This window comes from Pantherophis guttatus, chromosome 8 (genome assembly GCF_059756535.1).
Source record: "Pantherophis guttatus breed Tessera chromosome 8, ASM5975653v1, whole genome shotgun sequence".
NCBI lineage: Eukaryota > Metazoa > Chordata > Lepidosauria > Squamata > Colubridae > Pantherophis > Pantherophis guttatus.
Genome location: NC_142070.1, coordinates 1,807,830 through 1,828,670, shown reverse-complemented (window position 1 = coordinate 1,828,670; position 20,841 = coordinate 1,807,830). Strand labels below are relative to the sequence as shown.

General features: G+C 43.2%; 2 protein-coding genes across 4 annotated transcripts in view; both read left to right on the top strand.

Annotated features, from left to right (window-relative positions):
- LOC132709238 (uncharacterized) overlaps positions 1–20,841 on the top strand; it is a 124,618-nt gene that overhangs the window by 7,143 nt on the left and 96,634 nt on the right. The window lies entirely within an intron of this gene.
- The window catches only part of LOC117656724 (CD209 antigen-like protein B), a 36,476-nt gene that overhangs the window by 4,802 nt on the left and 10,833 nt on the right, over positions 1–20,841 (top strand). For 2 of the 3 annotated variants that reach the window (XM_060692184.2, XM_060692186.2), the window contains 2 exons: positions 11,138–11,245; positions 13,235–13,333. In XM_060692184.2, the coding sequence (XP_060548167.2) occupies positions 11,138–11,245; positions 13,235–13,333 (207 nt within the window). The remainder of the gene's footprint in view (positions 1–11,137; positions 11,246–13,234; positions 13,334–20,841) is intronic. The other variant, XM_087874775.1, reaches the window with a different exon arrangement.

The following is a 20,841-nucleotide window of genomic DNA, read 5'->3' as shown; positions in this document are numbered from 1 at the left end:
TGCATTGGCACTTTGGGCTTGTTTGCAGGTCTGATGCAGATTCACCCTCCCCACAGCCTTCCATCACCGGGATGGTTGTGGGGATGCGTGCCAAGCAGTGGGAGGGAGGCCCTTCCGAGAGAGGAGAGGTCCGAGGGAAGGGAGGGAGGCTCCGGACCCTCTCCAGGCAGAGGAGGAATGGAGACCCCCTGCTAAGCCTGAGATGTTGTCAGAGGAAGCACAGGGGGTGGAGGGTCTGCCCAGAGGAGGACACGCAGCATGGCCCACCAAAACCTTGGAGGCCCCCAATAACGGGGGAGCTGAGGGAAGCCAAGGAGCAAATACTGGGGATGTTCACGGAGAAACAGAACACGGAGAAACAGAAGGATTCTCTCATAAGGGAAGAAGCCCCCTTGCCAATTTGGCTATGGTTAACTGTCTTTCTACGGTGGGTGTCTGGAATGCCTAAGAACTTTTGTTGGCCAAGGCCAGCCATTGGTCTGCTGAGGGTGAGCAAAGTAGTGGAGCTATGTTAAGTTGGCTGCTTTGGGCTGTTGGGCACAGTGACAGCACAGAGTGTGAGAGGGTGACCTAGTATTGGAGAGATCCAGGTTGAAGCCCATCCTCGGCCTTAGAAACTCCCTGGGAGAAGGGAAGGGAAGGGGGGGGAGAGGAGAGGAGGGGGGAGGGGAGGGGAGGGAAGGGAAGGGCACGTGAGGTTATTCCATCCCAAGAGAGTCAAGGAGCAGTTGGGTCCAAGGCAGAGGTGGTATTCAGCCAGTTTGCACTGGTTCATGCGAATCGTTGGCAGAAATTTGGCCAAGGTCGCCGAACTGGTAGCGATGGCTGGCTGGCCACACCCCCAAACCGGTTCCTTGGTTGGTGCTTGCTTGCTCCGCATGCCATGTTCGTCACCATCATGTTCTTTTTTATTGCAAAAGTTTTACAATTACATTTTCACCCCATTTCCCCCCCCAACCCACCCCATAGTCCCCACCCTAACCCCCCCAAACCCCCCCTAACCCTCCCCCCCGACTTCCACAAAATATAATCCCATCAAAATCCCCCCCTTTTTTTTATAAAACCTGAACCCCTCAAACCCCCTTATAATTTTTCATCTTCACAAAATTCATACATTTCTATTTTTGTATAATACTTTCAATAAAAAGCTATTTGATACTTCCTGGTTTGATATTTGTTCTGCACATAATCTATCCATTTTTTCCATTCCCATTCATAAGTCTCTTGTGAGCGATTTTTTAAATATGCTGAAATCTTCGCCATCTCTGCAAAATTGGCCATCTTCAAAGTCCATTCTTCAATAGTGGGCAAAGCTTCGTTTTTCCAATATTTACCTATCAATAATCTCGCTGCTGTTATCATATACAATATCAACTTAGTTTCATCCGATGTAAAACCCTTTACTATACCCAATAAAAACAATTGTGGAGAAAATTGAATTTTTTTCTTCAAAACATTCTGCATAACCCACCATATTTTTATCCAAAAAGCCTTAACTTTCTTACAGTTCCACCAAACATGATAATATGTAGCATCTAAACAATCACATCTCCAACATTTTGGCTGAACATTAGGATACATGCAGGATAATTTCTTGGGATCTAAATGCCATCTGTAAAACATTTTATAAAAATTTTCCGTCAAATTCTGCGATTGTGTAAATTTAACATTCTGAACCCATATTTTTTCCCATGTTTCCAACATCACTGGTTCTGCAAAGTTCTGTGCCCACTTAATCATGCAATCTTTAACCAATTCAGTTTCTGAATCCTTTTCTAACAAAACATTATATAACCTTTTAATATGCATTGGACCTTTCTCTTTTATATGTCTAACCAATTCTTCCTCGTGTACCATTATACCAGTTTTTTGGTCCTCTTTCCATCTCAATTGAAGTTGATTATACTGTAACCAAGTTAGATTAATCCCTTCGTCCAACAGTATCTCCAATGTCTTCAGTTGCCATCTGCCCACATCTGCAAAAAGAACCTCTTTATATAAAAACCCTCCGAGTGACATTATATTTGTATTCCACATAATATGACTAAGATCCAGTCATAGCGGTATTTTGTAATCCCATTTGAGTCGGTGCTTCTTCCAAACTCGCATCAAAGAATCTCTAAGTATATGGCTTTTAAATACTTTATCCACTTTGTTTTCATAAAACAAGTATGCATGCCATCCAAATTCAAGATCAAAACTTTCTATGTTCAATATTCCAGTCTTTTTCCTCCCAAACCAATTGCTTGCTTGAGTCAAAGCTGCTGCTTCATAATATAACTGTAGGTTTGGAAGTTTAAGACCTCCCCTTTCTGGAACATCTTGCATAATTTTCAATTTCACTCTCGGTTTTTTCTCGTTCCAGACAAACTTATTCACTCCACTTTGCCACTCTTTCAGTTGTTTATCACTTTTAAGTACCGGAATCATTTGAAACAAGAAAAGAAATCTTGGCAAAATGTTCATCTTAACTGCTGCTATTCTTCCAAGTAAAGACAGCTGCAGTTTTTTCCAGGTCTCCATGTCTTTCTGTACATCTCGCCACAACACCTCATAATTATTTTGAAACAGTTTCATATTTGATTCTGCAACTTGAACTTCTAGATATTTAACCTTTGAAACAATCTCAAAACCTGCCCTCCTTTCAAGTTCATGTTTTCGATCTTGTGTCATATTTTTAACTATCATCTTAGTTTTTTTCTGGTTCAGTCTAAAACCTGATACTGTGCCATAATCTTGTATAATGTCTATCATCTGGGTTATTGATTCCATCGGCTGTGTTAGGGTAACAACCAGATCATCTGCAAATGCCTTTATTCTGTAATCCTCTTGCCTTATCACTATACCTTTCAGAATATTCGAGTCCCGTATTGTATTCAACAAGACTTCTAGTGTTAGAATAAATAACAATGGGGATAACGGACAACCTTGTCTTGTTCCTTTTTCAATATTAAAATCTGTTGTCAAACTTCCATTAATAATAATCTGTGCCTTTTGCTCTTGATAAATTGCTGAAACCGCCTGTATAAATTGATCCCCAAAGTCCATTTTTTTAAAAGTCTTTAATAGAAAATTCCAGTCCACTCTATCAAAGGCCTTCTCCGCATCCAAGAAAACCAGCACTGCAGGGATCTGTTTATTCTTCTCAAGATATTCCAATAAATCTATAACTTGCTTTACATTGTCCTTCATATATCTACCCTCTATAAATCCCGCTTGATCATCGTGAATCACCTCTTGAATTACTGGCATCAACCTGTTGGCTAATACTTTTGCATAAATTTTGTAATCATTATTCAGAAGAGATACTGGTCTGTAATTCTCCGGTTTTTTAGGACCTAGTTGCTCTTTTGGTATCAAAGAAATGTAAGCTGTTTTCCATGATGGGGGTATTTTACCCCCTTGTTGTATATTACAGAATAAGTCTCTAAGTTGTTCTACCATTTCTGCTTGCAAAATTTTATAATACACTGCAGTCAAGCCATCCGTTCCAGGAGCTTTAGCTGTTTTCAGTTGTTTAATTGCTGCAATTATCTCCTCAACTGTTATAGGATAATTCATTCTTTCTTTTTGTTGGTTAGTAATTTTTGTAATTCTTTTATTTTCTAAGTATTTTTCTATAAGTCCATTCTGTATATCATCTGTAGCGTATAATTTAGTATAATAATCTACAAAAACTTCTTTGATTAATTTTTGTTGAGAAATTTCTTTCCCTCCAATATCAATACAATCAATAGTCCGCATAGTCTGCTTCTTCTTTAATGTATAGGCCAGCCATCTGCCCGGTTTATTGGCATTACAAAATGTGTTATGCTTTGCGTATTGTAGATTTGTTGCAGCTTGTTCCGCCATAAGCATTTGAAATTGATCTTTCAAAAGTTTTATAGCACCACGTATTCTTTCATCTGTTGGATTTTTAATAAGTAACTGTTCTTTTTTCTTTATTTCCACTTCAATTTCAAACCTTTTCTTTTGTCTATTCAATTTGTGTTTAGAGTTCATATCAATGAGTACCCCTCTCATATATGCTTTACTCACATCCCACACAATTTCGATAGGGGTACCCTTATTCAAATTAATTTCAAAAAAATCTTTCATCTGTTTTTTAAGTTCTATTATATTTTTTTCATATCTGAACAAATTTTCATTTAATCTCCATGATCTTCTCTCAATCTTTCCAGTCTCAATCTCTATCCATACTGGACTATGATCAGATAGAGTTCTTGGAAAGATTTTAGTTCTTTTTGTTTTAACAAGTAGATCATTTGATAATAAAATGAAATCAATCCTTGAGAAAGATCTATGTCTATCAGAGAAAAAAGTATAATCCAAGTTTTTTGAGTTATGTATTCTCCACACATCTTTTAATTCCAAATCTTCTTTCATATCAAAAAAAGTTTGTGGTAGTCTAATCCTTGACTTCGCCAGACTCTTTTTATCTAGTTTAGAATCAATCACTCCATTCCAATCTCCCATAATCAAAATAGGTCTATAATCCCATTGCAATATTTTGGTATGCAAAATTTTATAAAAATGATCCTGTTGTTGGTTAGGAGCATAAATTCCAATCACAAGAATTTGGCCATATACAGTGTACAGTTCAATAGCTACAAACCTACCACCTTCATCTGCTTCTATAAGTTTAGCTGATAGTCTTTTATTTATGTAAATAACCACACCATTCTTTTTTTCCAAGTTTGAAGCTATAAAATGTGTTCCTAATTTTGAATTTATCAAATATTTTTGATCTTGTATTCTGACATGAGTTTCTTGTAAACAAATTATATCATTATTGAATTGTCTCAAATATGTAAATTGTCAGGTTTCGGTTCTGTCTTAATTGAGTTCCATTATCAAGCGCAGAGTCTCTAATAAATCACTTTTTATTAAGAACAGAAATAGCCGACATACCTAACTCTAATTGCTGCCAAACTGGCTCCTCCTCCCAACCCCCTCCTCTTCCGCTCTCCAGCCCGATGTCCCATTGGCCATTATGCAAATCCATCTCTACGTCCCGGCACGTACTTCTCACAGGAATGTGGCCCCCACCCTCGTTCCCCAGGATACCCTATCTGTTGCATGCAGAAAACTAGGTAAAAGTTCATCTCAGCAATAAATCAGCGCTTCTGGTCTTTGCTTCATGTCTTCATGTCAGAACTGGAAGAGAGCCTAATTTGGAATGCTGACATAAATATCTTCTTCCTTTTCTGTGGTGAGTTCAATCCATTCACATTCCAAGATAAAAACTTAACCGTCATGTATACCTTTTTGAAGCGACGAGCAGAATTGCCGGATATCTTCCGAGACCTTCGGCTTTGCTCCCCCCATGGCTTCACTTTGTTGTGTAGTACTCTTGACTCCTTTTTTGTATTGTTGTGCCTTAGCTCTTTCCTGTAATTGTTTTTCTTTGAGTTGTTTAGAAACTGCTCGAGTTATACGCTGGTCTTTGGCTTCAGCCATACGAGCTAGGTCCAAGGCCACATCTCTTGTAGTCAAAATTGGAGAAGATTCTAACAGGGGCTCCTCCAGAAAACCTCCTGTAGCACCCTGCACTTCCACTAACTCTGATTCAACCTGCTTAGGCTGCTCTTCCAACTCTTGCTGAGGTTGCTTCTCCTTATCACTCTCCTTTATCTCCAACACAGTAGATGTACGTGGGGATGGTGATCTCTCTTTAAAAACAGTATAATAAAAATGTTCCGCCTTTTCAACAGTATTCAATCGATATCTTTCTCCATTGTACTTCAGGATTATACCAGTTGGAGCATCCCACCGAAATGGAATCTCTAATTTTTTTAATTCATTTACTAGAAAACCAAAGTCCTTTCTATCTTTCAGCATCTTTGGTGGTAGTTCTTTATAAATTCCAATTTGAGTTCCCTCCACTTGCACAGAAGAAAGAAAAGATTTTTGCAAAATATCATTTCTCATTCTTCTATCTGTGAAATATATCACCACATCTCTAGGCAGTTGTCTTTGTCTGGCCACCCACGAGTTCACTCTGTAAATTTTGTCTATTTTGTAAAAAATCTCTTCAGGATTGATTTTTAACAACACAGCCAGAGCATCAGCACAAATCTGTCTCAAGTCTTGTCGATCATTCTCCTTAATGCCTCTAAGTCTTATAGCAAATTCCATTGACCGGAATTGCATCATCGTAATTTCATTTTCGACTCTCTGCATTTTATTATCCACATCAGAAATTTTAAAATCAGTATCCTTTATTTTAACATTCACTTCTGATTTAAATTCTTCCAATTTAGAGTCCACTTTAATAATAATTTCTGACAAGCCAGAGACCACATTTGATAATTTATCAGTCACTTTGCCATAATTCTCTTTCACCACTTTTTTCATTTCAATAATTTCCTGCTTGATTTCCTGCTGAGATTTTTGGAATTTATCATCCATTTCCTGTTGAGATTTTTGGAAATTATCATCCAGAGCCTGAGTAATGAATTTTTTTAAACTTTCAAAATCAAAGTCTGTTTTCTGACTCTGCTCTTCAGGCTTGTGTGTAGGGGATCCACCCACTGCTGCCTTGCCTTCCTGTTTTTTAGAAGCCATCCTGCCACGTAGATTAGATTTTCTAAAAAAGGAAATCCTTTTTTCTTTTCCACAAAGTCCTCTAAAAAAGTCCCCCAGTTTTAGTCCAGTTAAAGATAGAGTTAAACTAAAGCGAGCTCAGGCTTATTTTAAAAAGGATTTTTTCTCCTTTTCTCCTGTTTGCTTGCTACAAACAGCGCAACAGTGTAGCTTGTTAAAATAGCTTCGCAAAATCACTCTCCCTTTCAGCTTGTTAACGCTGGAGCAGCGCCATCTTTTCAAGCCGCTTCCGCTCGCTCTAATTTTTACTAGATCGGAAAATCACAAAAAAAAGAATAATACTTGCAGTTTCTTGGTTTAAAGGTTCAGGTTGTTTTGTCCGCTAGTTAGTAAAATTAATTCAATCAGTTTTAAATGTTTGCTGCAGCTGGCTTGCTCTGCTCAAGCAGAGTCGTCCCACGCCGTCCGGAGTCTCTGCAAGTTGAAAGGGAGCCGCGCCTGTTTCCTCCCCAGTAGCAAACTTCTGGGGGCTCACAGGGGCACAACCTGCACCTTGCTTGCTCTTCTCCTTCAAATCCTTCAGATTCTGGAGTTTTCAAGCCGCTTCTCACAGTCAAAGCAGCTCTACAAATGGCGGGGCTGGTGGTCCTTAGAAAGGGACCGTCTTCACCGGAGGCTAGTAAACCGGAAGTCCACCATCATGTTCTTTACATACACATATCCCTCTGGTACTTTTCAGCAGCCTGCGGCCAGCTGCCTCTTTGAAAGTTGCTTTGTAGCTGCAAAGCGGCTCTCAAAGAGGTGACTGGGAGGCTTCTTTGCCAGCCGCTTTCCAGCAGCAGTGGCTACCTGGGGGCCGCCGAAAACTCCAGTCAGCTTGCTTTCCGGACTCTGGACCAGCTGCCGCGGAAGATAAGCAGCCTGAACAAAGAAGTGGGGGTGGGGGAGGAAGCAGGGCTAGGGCCGGGGCCGCCAAAGGAGGGGAAACAGAGGTGACTGGTGAAGGGAGGGCAGAGGTAAATAGGTGGAAATTCCAAAAATTTTCCTACCTTTTTATGTGGGTGTGGCTAGGTGGGGGGGTCATGTGACTGAGTGGGCGTGGGTGTGAGTGATGTCAAGTCGGCCATGCCCACTCAGCCACATGTCCCCCACCTAGCCACATCCACTGAACCAGTAGTGAAAATTTTTGAAACCCACTACTGGTCCAAGGCCCAAATCTATCGGTTCCTTCTCAGCCTTGATCCTTCAGTGGTGTGTCCAAACTCTGCTCCCTATCAGGGAGGCCTGGCATGGATGTTGTTTCTATAACCTAAGGCCACCATAGAATACAGGGCAGGTTTAACATCTCCTCCAAAGGTGAGCATTTCATGAAGGCTTCTTCATGAACAGGTTTGCTTGTTGAGGGCCCGGCTCTGGAGCAGTTGCAGGTTCAGGTCCCACAGCAGGTGAAAATGCATCATGAAGATAGTGTGACCCATATTATTACCTCTTAAGATCATTTCTAATTGGCTTCCGGTTTGGCTTCCGTCGTCACCAGATGGTCTTTCGGGACCGCCAGCCTCGTCACCCATAAGAGCTGTCTCTACAGCTGAGAGACGGCTCGAAAAACTCCGTCTCATTGAGGAGACGTGAGAGAGAGACGGCGAGAGCAGGTAGAGCCCTCTGCGAACTCCCCAGAGTTTGTTTTTACTCTTGGGGAGGAAGCCGAATGTGGCTCCCTATCCAGCTCGCCGCTGCTCCGGGCTTCGGGGGAACTCTGCGCTTCACAGAGCTAGATGATGGGACCAATCCAATCAGCGAAAACTAACAGACTGTCTGAACAAGCAGGATGAAATCCGGATTTGGGACTATAAATTGCAAGTATTTCTAACAACCCTATGATTGATTTTAAAAGTGAAGAAAGAGTGAAAGGGAAAAAAAAGAAAGTTTAAAATGGCGACTGGCTGAGGCTTGAGAAGAAAGCTGAAAGCGAAAGTCCTTCCGTTTGAACAGTTTAATACGTTACAAAGTATCTGAAACAATAGCACTGGCTAGAAGTGAAGAGAAAAATTCCTATTTCATGTTTCTTCCTTCTTAGAGATTTGATATTGATATTGTCTGGAGAGAAGTCTTTTTCTTTAAAAAGAGTCTGTTTGTGTGGCAGGATGGCATTAAAACTGACAAAGCCAGACAACCAAGCTGTGGGGGGGGGCTCCCCCATTTATAAATCACATGAACAAGTTTTGAGCTTACAGATGCAGAAGAATGGCTTTAAAGACCTAAAGGAATTTGTTTTGGAGGAGATGGCAAGACATGATGAGATTGTGAACCAGAATCTTGAAAAATTTAGACAGGAAATTAAAGAGTTGGTACAACAAAAGTAGATAACCTGAAACAATATATTGTAACAGCTTTGAAAAGCTTTTCAGAAATAATTATAAAGATGGATAAAGATATCAACTTAGAAAAAGAGTCTAAAATGAAGGAAGCTGACTATAAGATTCATAATCTGGATAATAAAATACAAAGAATTGAAAATAATTTGATGAATATTCAAGAAAATAGCTCAGAAGTAGAGTTTAAAATAAAGGAAGCTGATCACAAGACTTACAATGCAGATAATATAAAACAAAGGATTGAAAATGAAGTCACAATGATGCAATTTAGATCTATGGAATTTGCGATCAGAATGAGGGGAATACAGGAAAATAACAGAGAGGACTTGAGAAAGATGTCTGCTGAAGTTCTGGCTGTGATTTTAAAGGTTAGTCCTGAAGAGGTATTATGTAAGATTGATAAGGCCTACAGAGTAAATTCTTGGGTGGCAAAGCAAAGGCAGTTGCCCAGAGATGTGGTGATTTACTTTACTGATAAAGGAATAAGAAATGATATTGTGCAAAAGTCTTTTAACTCCACTCCAGAAATGAATGGAAGGAAGATCTGGATATATAAAGAGCTGCCGTCCAAGATGTTAAAAAATAGAAAGGACTTTGGATTTTTGGTGACTGAGCTAAAGAAACAAAACATCCCATTTAGGTGGGATGCTCCAGTTGGTATAATATTGAGATATCAAGGAGAAAGATATCAACTAAATACTGTTGAAAAAGCGGAAGAATTTTACTGCAAGGTTTTTAAAATGGGCCCAACATCTCCACGTATGTCACCAGTGTCAGGAACACAGGAAGGCGATAAAGAAAAGCAAAATGAACAAGAAATTGAAACTCAGGATAAGCAGATGGAGATGGAGGTAATAAAACAACAAGTTACAGAGGGCTTTTTGGATGAGCCGCTTTTGGATTCTCCTTCAGAGGCTATAGCTGGATTACCTATAAATATAAGAGAGGCGGCTTTGGACTTCAATTTGATGTTTTATCAAGTTACAGACCAGCATGTAACTCAATCAGCTGATATACAAGTCCTAGGAAGGCAACCAGGATGGAGATCTAAACCACAACAAGTTAAGAAAAGAAGAAGCAGGTCCTACAAAACTAAAAAATTTTAAACTAAACAAAAAATGTTTTTCTTTTTTAGCCAACAGATTAATGCCAGTTACTTAAGAGACGATTAAATATAATAAGCGGGATTTATAGAAGGCTGATACATGAAAATATAACTGAGGCAAATTACAGACTTATACTATTTTGAGAAGAATAACAGATCTCTGCAGTGCTGGTGTTTTTGGGATGTGGAAGATGGCCTTTGATTGAGCGGATTGGAACTTTCTATTTTGGACTCTTTGAAAAATGGATTACGTATATGTTGAGTTATAAGGCAAGAGAACTATGGAATTGGGGCATGCAGAAGATCTGGTTGTTACCCTAACGTGGTGGTTGGAATTAATAATCTAGACAAAAGACACTACAGAAGATACTACATGGAATATAAATATAAAGTCATTCGTGTGGTTTTTTATATACAGAAACATTTATTATTGATGGGGGCAGATGGTAATTGAAGATACTGAATACACTGTTGGAAGCAGAACTCGATGTTACCCTAACATGGGCGATGGAATTAATAATCTAGTTGAAAGACATTACAGAAGATACTATATGGATTACAAATTTAAAGTCATTTGAGGACTCTATTTATATATGGAAATATCTTTTAGTGGTGCGGCAGAAGAACAAAAATATTAAAAATATTATGTATGGTAGACCTGTAGGAAAGTGGGTGGAGATAGGTTAGGTTAGTGATTGTTTAGTTTAGGAAAAGGGATGTTATGTTCAGATATTAATATACTTAAAGATTTGAATTAAGAGATATATGTGTGGGGATGGAGGAAATGGGTAGATTATGAGTTGAATAAATGCTAAATTAGGATTTATTATATAGTTTTACAGCTGAATGTTGCTTTGAAATGTATAGTATAGGGGGGATATAATAATAATGTTAGAAAGGAATGGGTAGCACATAGGGGGTGGTGTAAAAGGGTGGTAAAGTATTATATATAATGTGATATCAATTTGGATTTTATCTTGGAGAAGCCATGGGGGGAGGGGAGGGGGAGGGGAGGTTAGGCGGGGGGAAAGGGGGAAAAAACGGTATTTGAAAAACTTTTTCAATAAAAAAAAAAGATCATTTCTAATCAAGGCTTCCTTTCTAAACACAGGCCCTCCAACCAAATTAGAACTATGTCTCTCAGGCTACAATTGTGCAACACTTGGCGTTTTAATGCTCTTCTGTCTATTTTTGTACACCCTTTGGTATATCAGCTTATGTAAGTTTTTAATTTTATCCAACTAATTAATCAGTTCTGAGGGTCTGTAATGGTGTGTGGGAATGAGTTTGGGAGAGCGAGGGAGAATCCAAAGCCAGACAATGGTTGGCAAAGAGCCAGGTTAGCCTGCAACTGCCATAGGGGTGTGGGAAACATCTCACAAGAGACCCTCCCTAGTTTCTTGGGCTGTGAAGGCAAGGAGGGTGAGCTGGACTTTCAGATGCTCTTAATATAAATTTGCAGTAAAGTCGAATTGCAGGTAGCCTCGACTTATGACCATAATTGAGCCCAAAATGTCTTTTGCTAATCCAGGCAGTTGTTCAGTGAGTTTTTTCCCAGTTTTTAAGGTTTCATTTTGGCTGCCCAAAAACAAGCCTTGCAGACCAATTCCATGAAAGCAAAAATTCAACATGTCAGTAACAAGAGCAAATGTTGCTTTTGCAGCAAGAAAGATGAAACAGTGGATCTCCTTATCAGCGGCTGCAGCAACATCTCACAGAATGGTTATCTATACTGTCATGATCAAGTTGCCAAAAATCATACATTGATGCTCTCTACGCCTGCTTGTTTTCTTGCAGGCGTTTCATTACCCAAACTAAGTAACATGAGGACCCAGATTGTTGGGGGCAATATGTTGTTCTTGTTGTCTTTGTTGTAAGCCGCCCAGAGTCCTCGGAGAGTGGGCGGCATAGAAATACGAATAATAAATAAACAAACAAACAAACAAACAAACAAACAAACATCATCAGCGCTAGTAAGGAGTGCAATTTGCTGTAACACTGTACAATTTGCTGTTAACACTGATGATATTACCTAGTTTGGGTAATGAAAAGTCTGCAAGAAAAGAAGACCCTTCATGTCAACCCTGAGCTACAAATATTCTCCTTTATTACATCATATATTGGAAGCTTTGCCAGACGTTTGGGTTTGAATGAAGCAAGAATCACTGGGAACACCAAATCGACAAAGTTCTTGAAAATGAGCAGACAGACATCTGGCCCACGCCTGACATCATTATTATGAAAAAGAAAAAAGTCTGGTTCGTTGATATTGCAATACCAGGTGATGCACAAATTGAAGAGAAAGAGCTAGAAAAATAACAAAATTTATTTTGTAACAATGATTTGCAAATTGAAGTTCAGTGGTTATGGAGGAAGAAATCAATGGCTGTAGCAATACTATTAGGAACCCTTGGAGCAATACCCAAAGGGCTGCCTAGAAACATGAAAAATTTGAATTTATTAGACCTGAATATCCCAACTTTGCAACAACAACAACAACAACAAAAACCCACCACCCTATTCCAAACAGCTTATATACTCAGAATTACTTTAACAGCTCTTAGGTCCATGGTTAGGACTTGAACAGTTAACTTTTTTACCAGTCCCAGACTGTGAATCGAATTGAAGATTAACCACAATAATAATACAAGGTTAAAGTTTCAAAACCCTGTGATAACAAACTTATTATTTTAATCCACTGGTGGAAAATTTACCACAGCCTCTTATCTATCCTAAATCATCCCAAAAGTTAAGAGTAATTTGTCCTGGGTCAAATTCCCATGTTTGTTTCTTAATGCCATCTCTTATCAATTGTTGTCTAATTAAATATAATAAATTCAATCTCCACGGTGGTCTATCTTCCCAACAAAGTCCAAATAGAAGTGGTTTCCAGTTAATAAATCGATTCCCCAATCTTCCTCAGCCCTTCTAGGAAAAAACAATTGGTCAGTTCTCCATTCTGTCAGGTTTCTGGTACTGCAAAAGAATGCCTGCTTGAATTTCAAAGAGGCAAGGTTTATAGAAGGGTTTTGCCATTGCCTCCTTTAGGGCTGAGCCAAAGTGACTGGCCCAAGGTCACCCAGATGGTTTCGTGGCCAAGATGGGAAAAGATTTCATGGTCTCCCTCTTTCTAGCCTGGTGCCTTGACCACAACACCAAATGGATCTCAATCCAACATTATTATATGGTAATTAAACCTCTCCTTCAGGTGCTGTTGAAAAGGCAAAACGGGATCCACTTCGGCATGCAGTGGCACAAATTAGGCATTATATGATATCAAGGAATGCTGAATATGGTACCCTTAATGGTAAGTAAAGAGTTCTATTATGTAAATAGGTTTGTTGGCGGGAAGTTTGAATTAACTGACCCTCAGCTGATTGGCTGACCACCACAGCTGTAAGGTATATAAAGGGAGCTGTTTCCCTAGGTCAGTTGCTGGGTTCTCACCCTACAATAAAGAGCTGTTGTCACTCACTGCCTGGCTTACTGCGTCCTCATTCACCCAACTTAACATTGGCGACGAGGGTGGGATTGTGAGGCCAGAAGCCAAGGAAAGAGCTGAAGCCACAACCAAAAGAGCTGAAACCACGTTCCGAGAGAGAAGCGGAACACCCGAAGCCAGAATCCAGCCAGGCGAGCGAGCGGAGCACAGGAGAATCGCGAACGATGTCTGCCTACACCCCGCCAGCGCCTTTCAACCCCAAGGAGGAGAAGTGGGGGTCCTACATGTCCCGGTTCGAGTGCTTCATGGTGGCCAACGACCTGCAAGGACTACCGGACGTGCGGAAGAAGGCCCTGTTCCTGAGCCACTGCAGACCACGAGTGTTCGACACGGCCGAAGCCTTGGCGGAGCCGAATTCAGTCCACACCATATCATGGTCAATGCTGCAGACCCTGCTGAAAGACCACTATGCCCCAAGTATGTCCAGCGGTACGAGTTCCGGCAAAGGCTGCAGCAGGACGGCGAGTCGATCAGCGAGTACGTCGCTGCCCTGCATAAGGCCGCAAACCAGTGCAAGTACCGAGACCTAGATGAGAGCCATCCCCAGTGCACACAATAATAATAATAATAATAATAATAATAATTTTATTTCTATACCGCCCTTCTCCCGAAGGACTCAGGGCGGTGTACAGCCAATTTAAAAACACAAGACACAACAATAATTAAAAATTAAAATAATTAAATAGATTTGGCCGATTTAAAACCCCAAAAATTAAAATACCCCAATTTAAAATTATTATATTGACAGCCCTGCCTGGCGGAACAACAGGGTCTTCAGTGCGCAGCTCCAACCACAGCGACGCCGGTTTAAAGATTATCAAGGGAAGTTCCAAGTACGATATGGGGAGTTCAGCGAGAGACTCCCCCTCACCATCTTCAGCGACAAGCTCCCAAGCCTCCTGGGCATGGACTGGTTTCGAGCCTTGGGCATGGGATTCACCAGAGTGCAGAACATCCAGAGCACCCTGAGGGACGACCTGATGCAGGAGTTCCAGGACGTATTCGACGAAAGGCTTGGCAAGTATGTGGGGACCCCTATCTTGTTCAACCTCAACCCCAATGTTGCCCCGATCCGCTTAAAGCCTAGGAGGGTACCATTCGCCCTGAAACCCAAGATAGATGTTGAGCTGGACAAGCTAATCAAGCAAGGGGTGCTTGCGCCAGTTGACCACGCCAAATGGGAAACCCCAATTGTGACACCGTGAAACCGGACGGATCAGTGCACATATGCGCCGATTATAAATGTACAATTAATAAGGTTCTGCAACAGAGCACTTACCCGGTCCGCATTGTACATCACCTGCTGCATTCCCTAGGCCCCGGCAAGATCTTCGCTAAACTTGATCTTGTGCAGGCGTACCAGCAGCCCCCGGTAGATGGCGCTACCACGGAAGCACAGACTATCATAACTCATAACTTCAAATGTACGCGCCTGCAATTTGGAGTTAGCATAGCCCCCGGACTTTTCCAAAGTACAATGGAGAGACTGCTGCAAGGGATCCCCGGGGTGGTCCCCTATTTCGATGATGTACTCATCACGGCGGAAGATGAACAACAACTGGGAGGGAGGCTGAGAATGGTTTTAGAAAAATTTAGAAATGCTGGACTCCGGGTCAAACGCAACAAATGCATGATCGCAGTCCCCTCCGTAGAGTTCCTGGGGTACAGAGTAGATGGCACCGGCATACACCCCACCGAGAGTAAAATCAAGGCAATCCAAGAGGCCCCCATCCCTAAAGACAAGGCGGAACTACAGGCGTTCCTGGGACTGCTTAATTTTTACGCAATCTTCTTAAGGGACAAGGCAACAGTGGCTGAACCCCTACACAGACTGTTAGCCAAAAAGTCCACATGGAAATGGGGGAAGGCCGAGGACAGGGCATTTGCAAACATCAAGAAATAGCTGTCAGCCGAGAGTTTCTTGATCCAATACAACTCAACACTTCCCCTGGTTTTAGCCTGTGATGTGTCTCCTTTCAATGTGGGAGCCGTCCTGAGCCATAGACTTCCGAATGGCCTAGAGGCACCCATCGTCTACTACTCCCGAACTGTCAAGCGCCGAGAGAAATTACAGTCAGCTTGACAAGGAGGCCCTCGCCGCCATCTCAGGAATGAAGAAGTTCCACAAGTACCTGTTCGGGAGGGACTTCGACCTAATCACCGACCATCACCCGCCCCTGGGCCTCATCGCAGGAGACCGACCAACACTGGCAGCCCTATCACCCAGGATGACACGCTGGGCCATCTTCCTCGCAGCCTACTCATATTGCCTGGTACATCGACCAGGGGCGACATGGGAAACGCCAACGCACTCAGGCACTGCCCACTACCAGACAAGCTGGAAGACTCCACACCCGGTATCCCCATTCTGCTGATAGACGTTTTGGACTTGGGGCCCATCACATCAGCAGAGGTAGCTAGAGCCTCAACCAAAGACCACGTGATCCAGATGGTTGCAAGTTGGGTGACGAGGGGGTGGCCAGAAAAGACTGGGAGCGGGGAATTCAAACAGTATGCGAGCAAACGGGATGAACTAACAATGCAAGGGAGGTGCTTGCTATGGGGCGAACAGGTTATTGTTCCCTTGTGCCTAAGGGAAAAAGTCTTAACACTGTTGCATGAGGGGCACCCTGGGATTGTACGGATGAAGGGACTAGCCAGGAGCTACGTCTGGTGGCCCAACATGGATGCAGACATTACTGAGTGGGTGGGGAGGTACCAGCCCTGCCAAGAGTCTAGGCCAGATCCACCGACAGCACCGGTGAGGGAGTGGGAAAGACCCAAGGGGCGCTGGTCCAGGATCCACATAGATTTTGCGGGACCGTTTCACGGACAGACCTTCATGGTCATAGTCGATGCCTTTTCCAAGTGGCTAGAGATTAAGCTCATGAGGGCCACTACCACCGAGGCGGTTATTAGGGAACTGAGGCAGTTATTCACTACCCATGGGTTACCGGACATCTTAGTGTCAGACAATGGGCCCCAATTCACGGCCACACAGTTCGAGGGATATCTAGCGGATTTGGGGGCCAGACACATCCTCTCGGCCCCGTTCCATCCGGCTAGTAATGTCAGGCTGAGAGATTTGTAAGAACGGCCAAGGAGGCCCTCTCACGCCTAGGCCCCGGGGACTGGCAGGAAAGAATAGATTGATTCCTCACAGCCCAGCATTCCACACCTTGTACAACCATAGGCCGAAGCTCGGCCGAGTTATTAATGGGGAGGAAGCTCCGAGGGGTACTGGATAGGCTAAATCCCAACTATTTCCCAGAGGTTTTCAAGGGGTGGGGGGAGAGGAAACTCAGGGAGTTCACCATAGGGACTCCAGTCCACACCAGGAACTATGGGAAGGGCCCACTCTGGGAAGCAGGAACAGTCACGGAAATCACGGGGCCCAAATCGTACAGGGTAGACATAGGGGACGGGAGAGTTTGGCCCAGGCACATAGATCAACTGAGAAGGCGAATCGCAACAGACGCCGAGGAAAACTTCAACGAATCGCTCCCTGACTACCAGCCAGAACAAAAAACTAAGTCAAGCCCGAGTGCAGGGGAGGACTTAGCTGATGATCCTGGCGTCTGGAGCTGCCCCAGCAAGGATTTCCACCAACCGGAGAAGTCGCCGCCCACGAAGAGATCTCGGAGGTTCCATTGGCGGAGCAGGGAGAGATAGGGAGTCCCTCCGACCTACTCGACGCCGCCCCTCCAACTGAACTGCACAGGGTGACCAGGCTATGTACACGCCCTGGTCACCTGAGAGACTTTGTATGTAAATAAAACCCAAAGTGACTTCTGGGAGGGGAGGAGTGTTATGTAAATAGGTTTGTTGGTGGGAAGTTTGAATTAACTGACCCTCAGCTGATTGGCTGACCACTACAGCTGCAAGGTATATAAAGGGAGCTGTTTCCCTAGGTCAGTTGCTGGGTTCTCACCCTACAATAAAGAGCTGTTGTCACTCACTGCCTGGCTTGCTGCATCCTTATTCACCTAACTTAACAAGTTCCACTCTGAAATTCAAATTCAAATTCAAATCTTTAGTTTCAGTGCACAACATATGTACAATGAGATTAGTTGAGCTCCCTCAGTGCACCCCCCAACACAATACAACTCACAGTGAAGACAGAAAACCCCAATAAATCGTATTAACAACCACCCAGTCCCATTGCACCAGTGTGAACATGTTACACGTTGCGCCGGCTCTGCAAGTCCATCGCACTACGTACTTATGATGTTATTTTGCATTCAGGATTCAGGATTCTGACAGCCCCTGGATAAAAACTGTTCTTCAGCCTGTTTGTGCAGCTGGCTGTGCTTCTATATCTCCTCGATGGTGATGATCTGAATGTGCAAATGCATTCCTGTCCCCAAGGCCACCGAGCCCATTTTCCTTCCTCTAGCTAGATTGGTGGGTTACATCGGAATGGAAGGAGCATTCGCATCCATCTGCTGCTTATCTACACTTTCAGTCCCAGGATGATATAAGAACAAACTAGGAAAGACCAGGGGGTGGGGGGCAAGAAGCTATCAAAATTCCCCATGGGAAACTCTAAGTGGACTTTGTCACAATGCCTTGAGGAGCTACTTAATCTGCTTTAGGTGAGCTGAAGAGGCCCTGAATTCTTCTCACTGGTTCTGCAGAAGAATCAGGAGCTATTAAAAAGCCCAGCTCCTTCCAGACAGTAAATAAATTGATTGGCAATCTACTGACGGTCGGGAAACAAAATCTAATCAAGCCAAGGGTGAACAGGGAGGAGATCCATTCATTCATTGCTAACCTCCATCAACCCGATGCCAGTCCGCAAGGCACAAAATTTAGGTCATGGTTCTGAAAGGCCATGGTTTATTTGTTTATTTTATTTTATTTATTTCTATTTAGTTATTTATTTTGTCAAACATGTACAAGATAACAGGTATAAGTATAAACATGGACATGAACATAGGAAATGAGTACAGTGTCGGACCGGACACTAGTAAGATCTCATATTAAGAATTACCTAGTGGCTATAAAAGCAGCAAAATGTACTCATTTTGCTGCTCTTATTGCGTCATCAGATAATCGCCCGGCCGCCCTGTTTAGGATGACCCGCTCCCTGCTTCACCAGGAAGTGCGGGAGGACCCCTTGGAGGGAAGAGCCGAGGATTTTGTTCAGTATCTGTATGACAAAATCACTCAGATTCGGGAAGGTCTGGACTCCGACTGGGTAGATCCAGTGAGGGTGACGGAGGCAGGTCTTGAGAATGTTATCTGGGATGAGTTTGATCCTGTGACCCCAGATAATGTGGACAGGATTCTGGGTAGATTGAATGCAACCACATGTTTGTTGGACCCGTGTCCCTCCTGGTTAGTGCTGGCTTCCTGGGAGGTGACGCGAGGCTGGCTCCAGGGGATTATAAATGCTTCATTGGGTGAAGGTGTCTTCCCCGCCACCCTGAAGGAGGCGGTGGTGAGACCTCTCCTCAAGAAGTCTTCCCTGGACCCAGCAGTATTGGCTAATTATCGTCCAGTCTCCAACCTTCGCTTCGTGGCGAAGGTTGTTGAGAGTGTGGTTGCACGACAGCTTCCCCAGTACCTGGATGAAACGACGTATCTGGATCCGTTCCAGTCGGGTTTCAGGCCTGGGTACAGCATGGAAATGGCATTGGTCGCGTTGGTTGATGATCTCTGGAGGGCTCGGGACAGGGGTTGCTCCTCTGTCCTGGTCCTGTTAGATATCTCAGCGGCTTTTGATATCATTGATCATGGTATCATGCTGCACCGCGTGGAAGAGTTGGGGGTGGGAGGCACCGAACTATGGTGGTTCTCCTCCTTTCTCTCCAACCGGTCGCAGTCTGTGTTGACAGGGGGGCAGAGGTCAACCCCGAGGCCCCTCATATGTGGGGTGCCGCAGGGATCGGTCCTCTCGCTCCCTTTGTTCAACATTTATGTAAAGCCGCTGGGCGAAATCATCCGTGGTTTCGGGTGAAGTACCATCAGTACGCTGATGATACTCAGCTGTACATCTCCACCCCAGGCCATCCCAATGATGCCCTTGAAGTGATGTCCCGGTGCCTGGAGGCCGTACGGATCTGGATGGGGAGAAACGGGCTCAGGCTCAACCCATCCAAGACCGAGTGGCTGTGGTTTCCGACGTCCCGATATAGTCAGCTGGTGCCATCGCTGACTATTGGGGGCGAATCATTGGCCCCCACGGAAAGGGCAAGCAACTTGGGCGTCCTCCTGGATTCACAGCTGTCTTTAGAAGAGCACTTGACGGCCGTGACCGGGAGGATTTTTCATCAGGTTCGCCTGATCCGCCAGTTGCATCCCTTTCTAGATCGGGACTCCCTACGCACAGTCACTCATGCCCTCGTCACCTCTCGTCTGGACTATTGTAACACTCTCTACATGGGGCTCCCTTTGAGGTGCACTCGGAGGCTCCAACTGGTGCAGAGTACGGCCGTGCAGGTAGTTATGGGAGCGACGTGGAGTTCCCATGTAACACCTCTCCTGCGCAAGCTGCACTGGCTCCCGGTGGTCTTCCGGGTGCACTTCAAGGTTCTGGTTATCACTTTTAAAGCGCTCCATGGCTTAGGACCTGGTTATCTACGGGACCGCCTGCTACCACCAATAGCCTCCCACCGGCCAGTACGCTCCCATAGAGAGGAGCTCCTCCGGGTGCCATCGGCCAAACAATGTCGACTGGCGGCCCCCAGGGGGAGAGCCTTCTCTGTGGGGGCACCTACAATCTGGAACGAGCTCCCCCCGGAGATACGGAGGATCCCGGATCTGTGCACCTTCCGTCGCGCGCTCAAGACTTTCTTATTTCATCAAGCTGGCCTGGCCTAAATCTTCTCCCTTTTAAATGTAAATTTTAATTTGTTTTTAAATTATTGGGTATTTTAAATTTCTCTCAGCCAAATTATTTAATTTGTTTTTATTCTATTTTAAATTTTTGTATTCATTTTTTTTATTCTGTGGCTGTTCACCGCCCTGAGTCCTTTGGGAGTAGGGCGGTATAGAAATTTAAATAAATAGATAAATAAATAAATAGATAAATAAATAAATAAATAAATAAATAAATAAATAAATAAATAAATAAATAAATAAATAAATAAATAAATAAATAAATAAATAAATAAATAAATAAATAAATAAATAAATAAATAAATATAAATGGGGACAGTAGGACAGTCGTAATGGGATCCATCCTGGGAAGAGGGAAGGTAAACACTTCCTAGCTGCAGAGACCGACAGATACCTTCATGCATGGAAGGAAGTGGGCTTTCCATAGACCAGGAGGCAGCTTCAGACTTGAAGAAATGTTCTTGCTACAT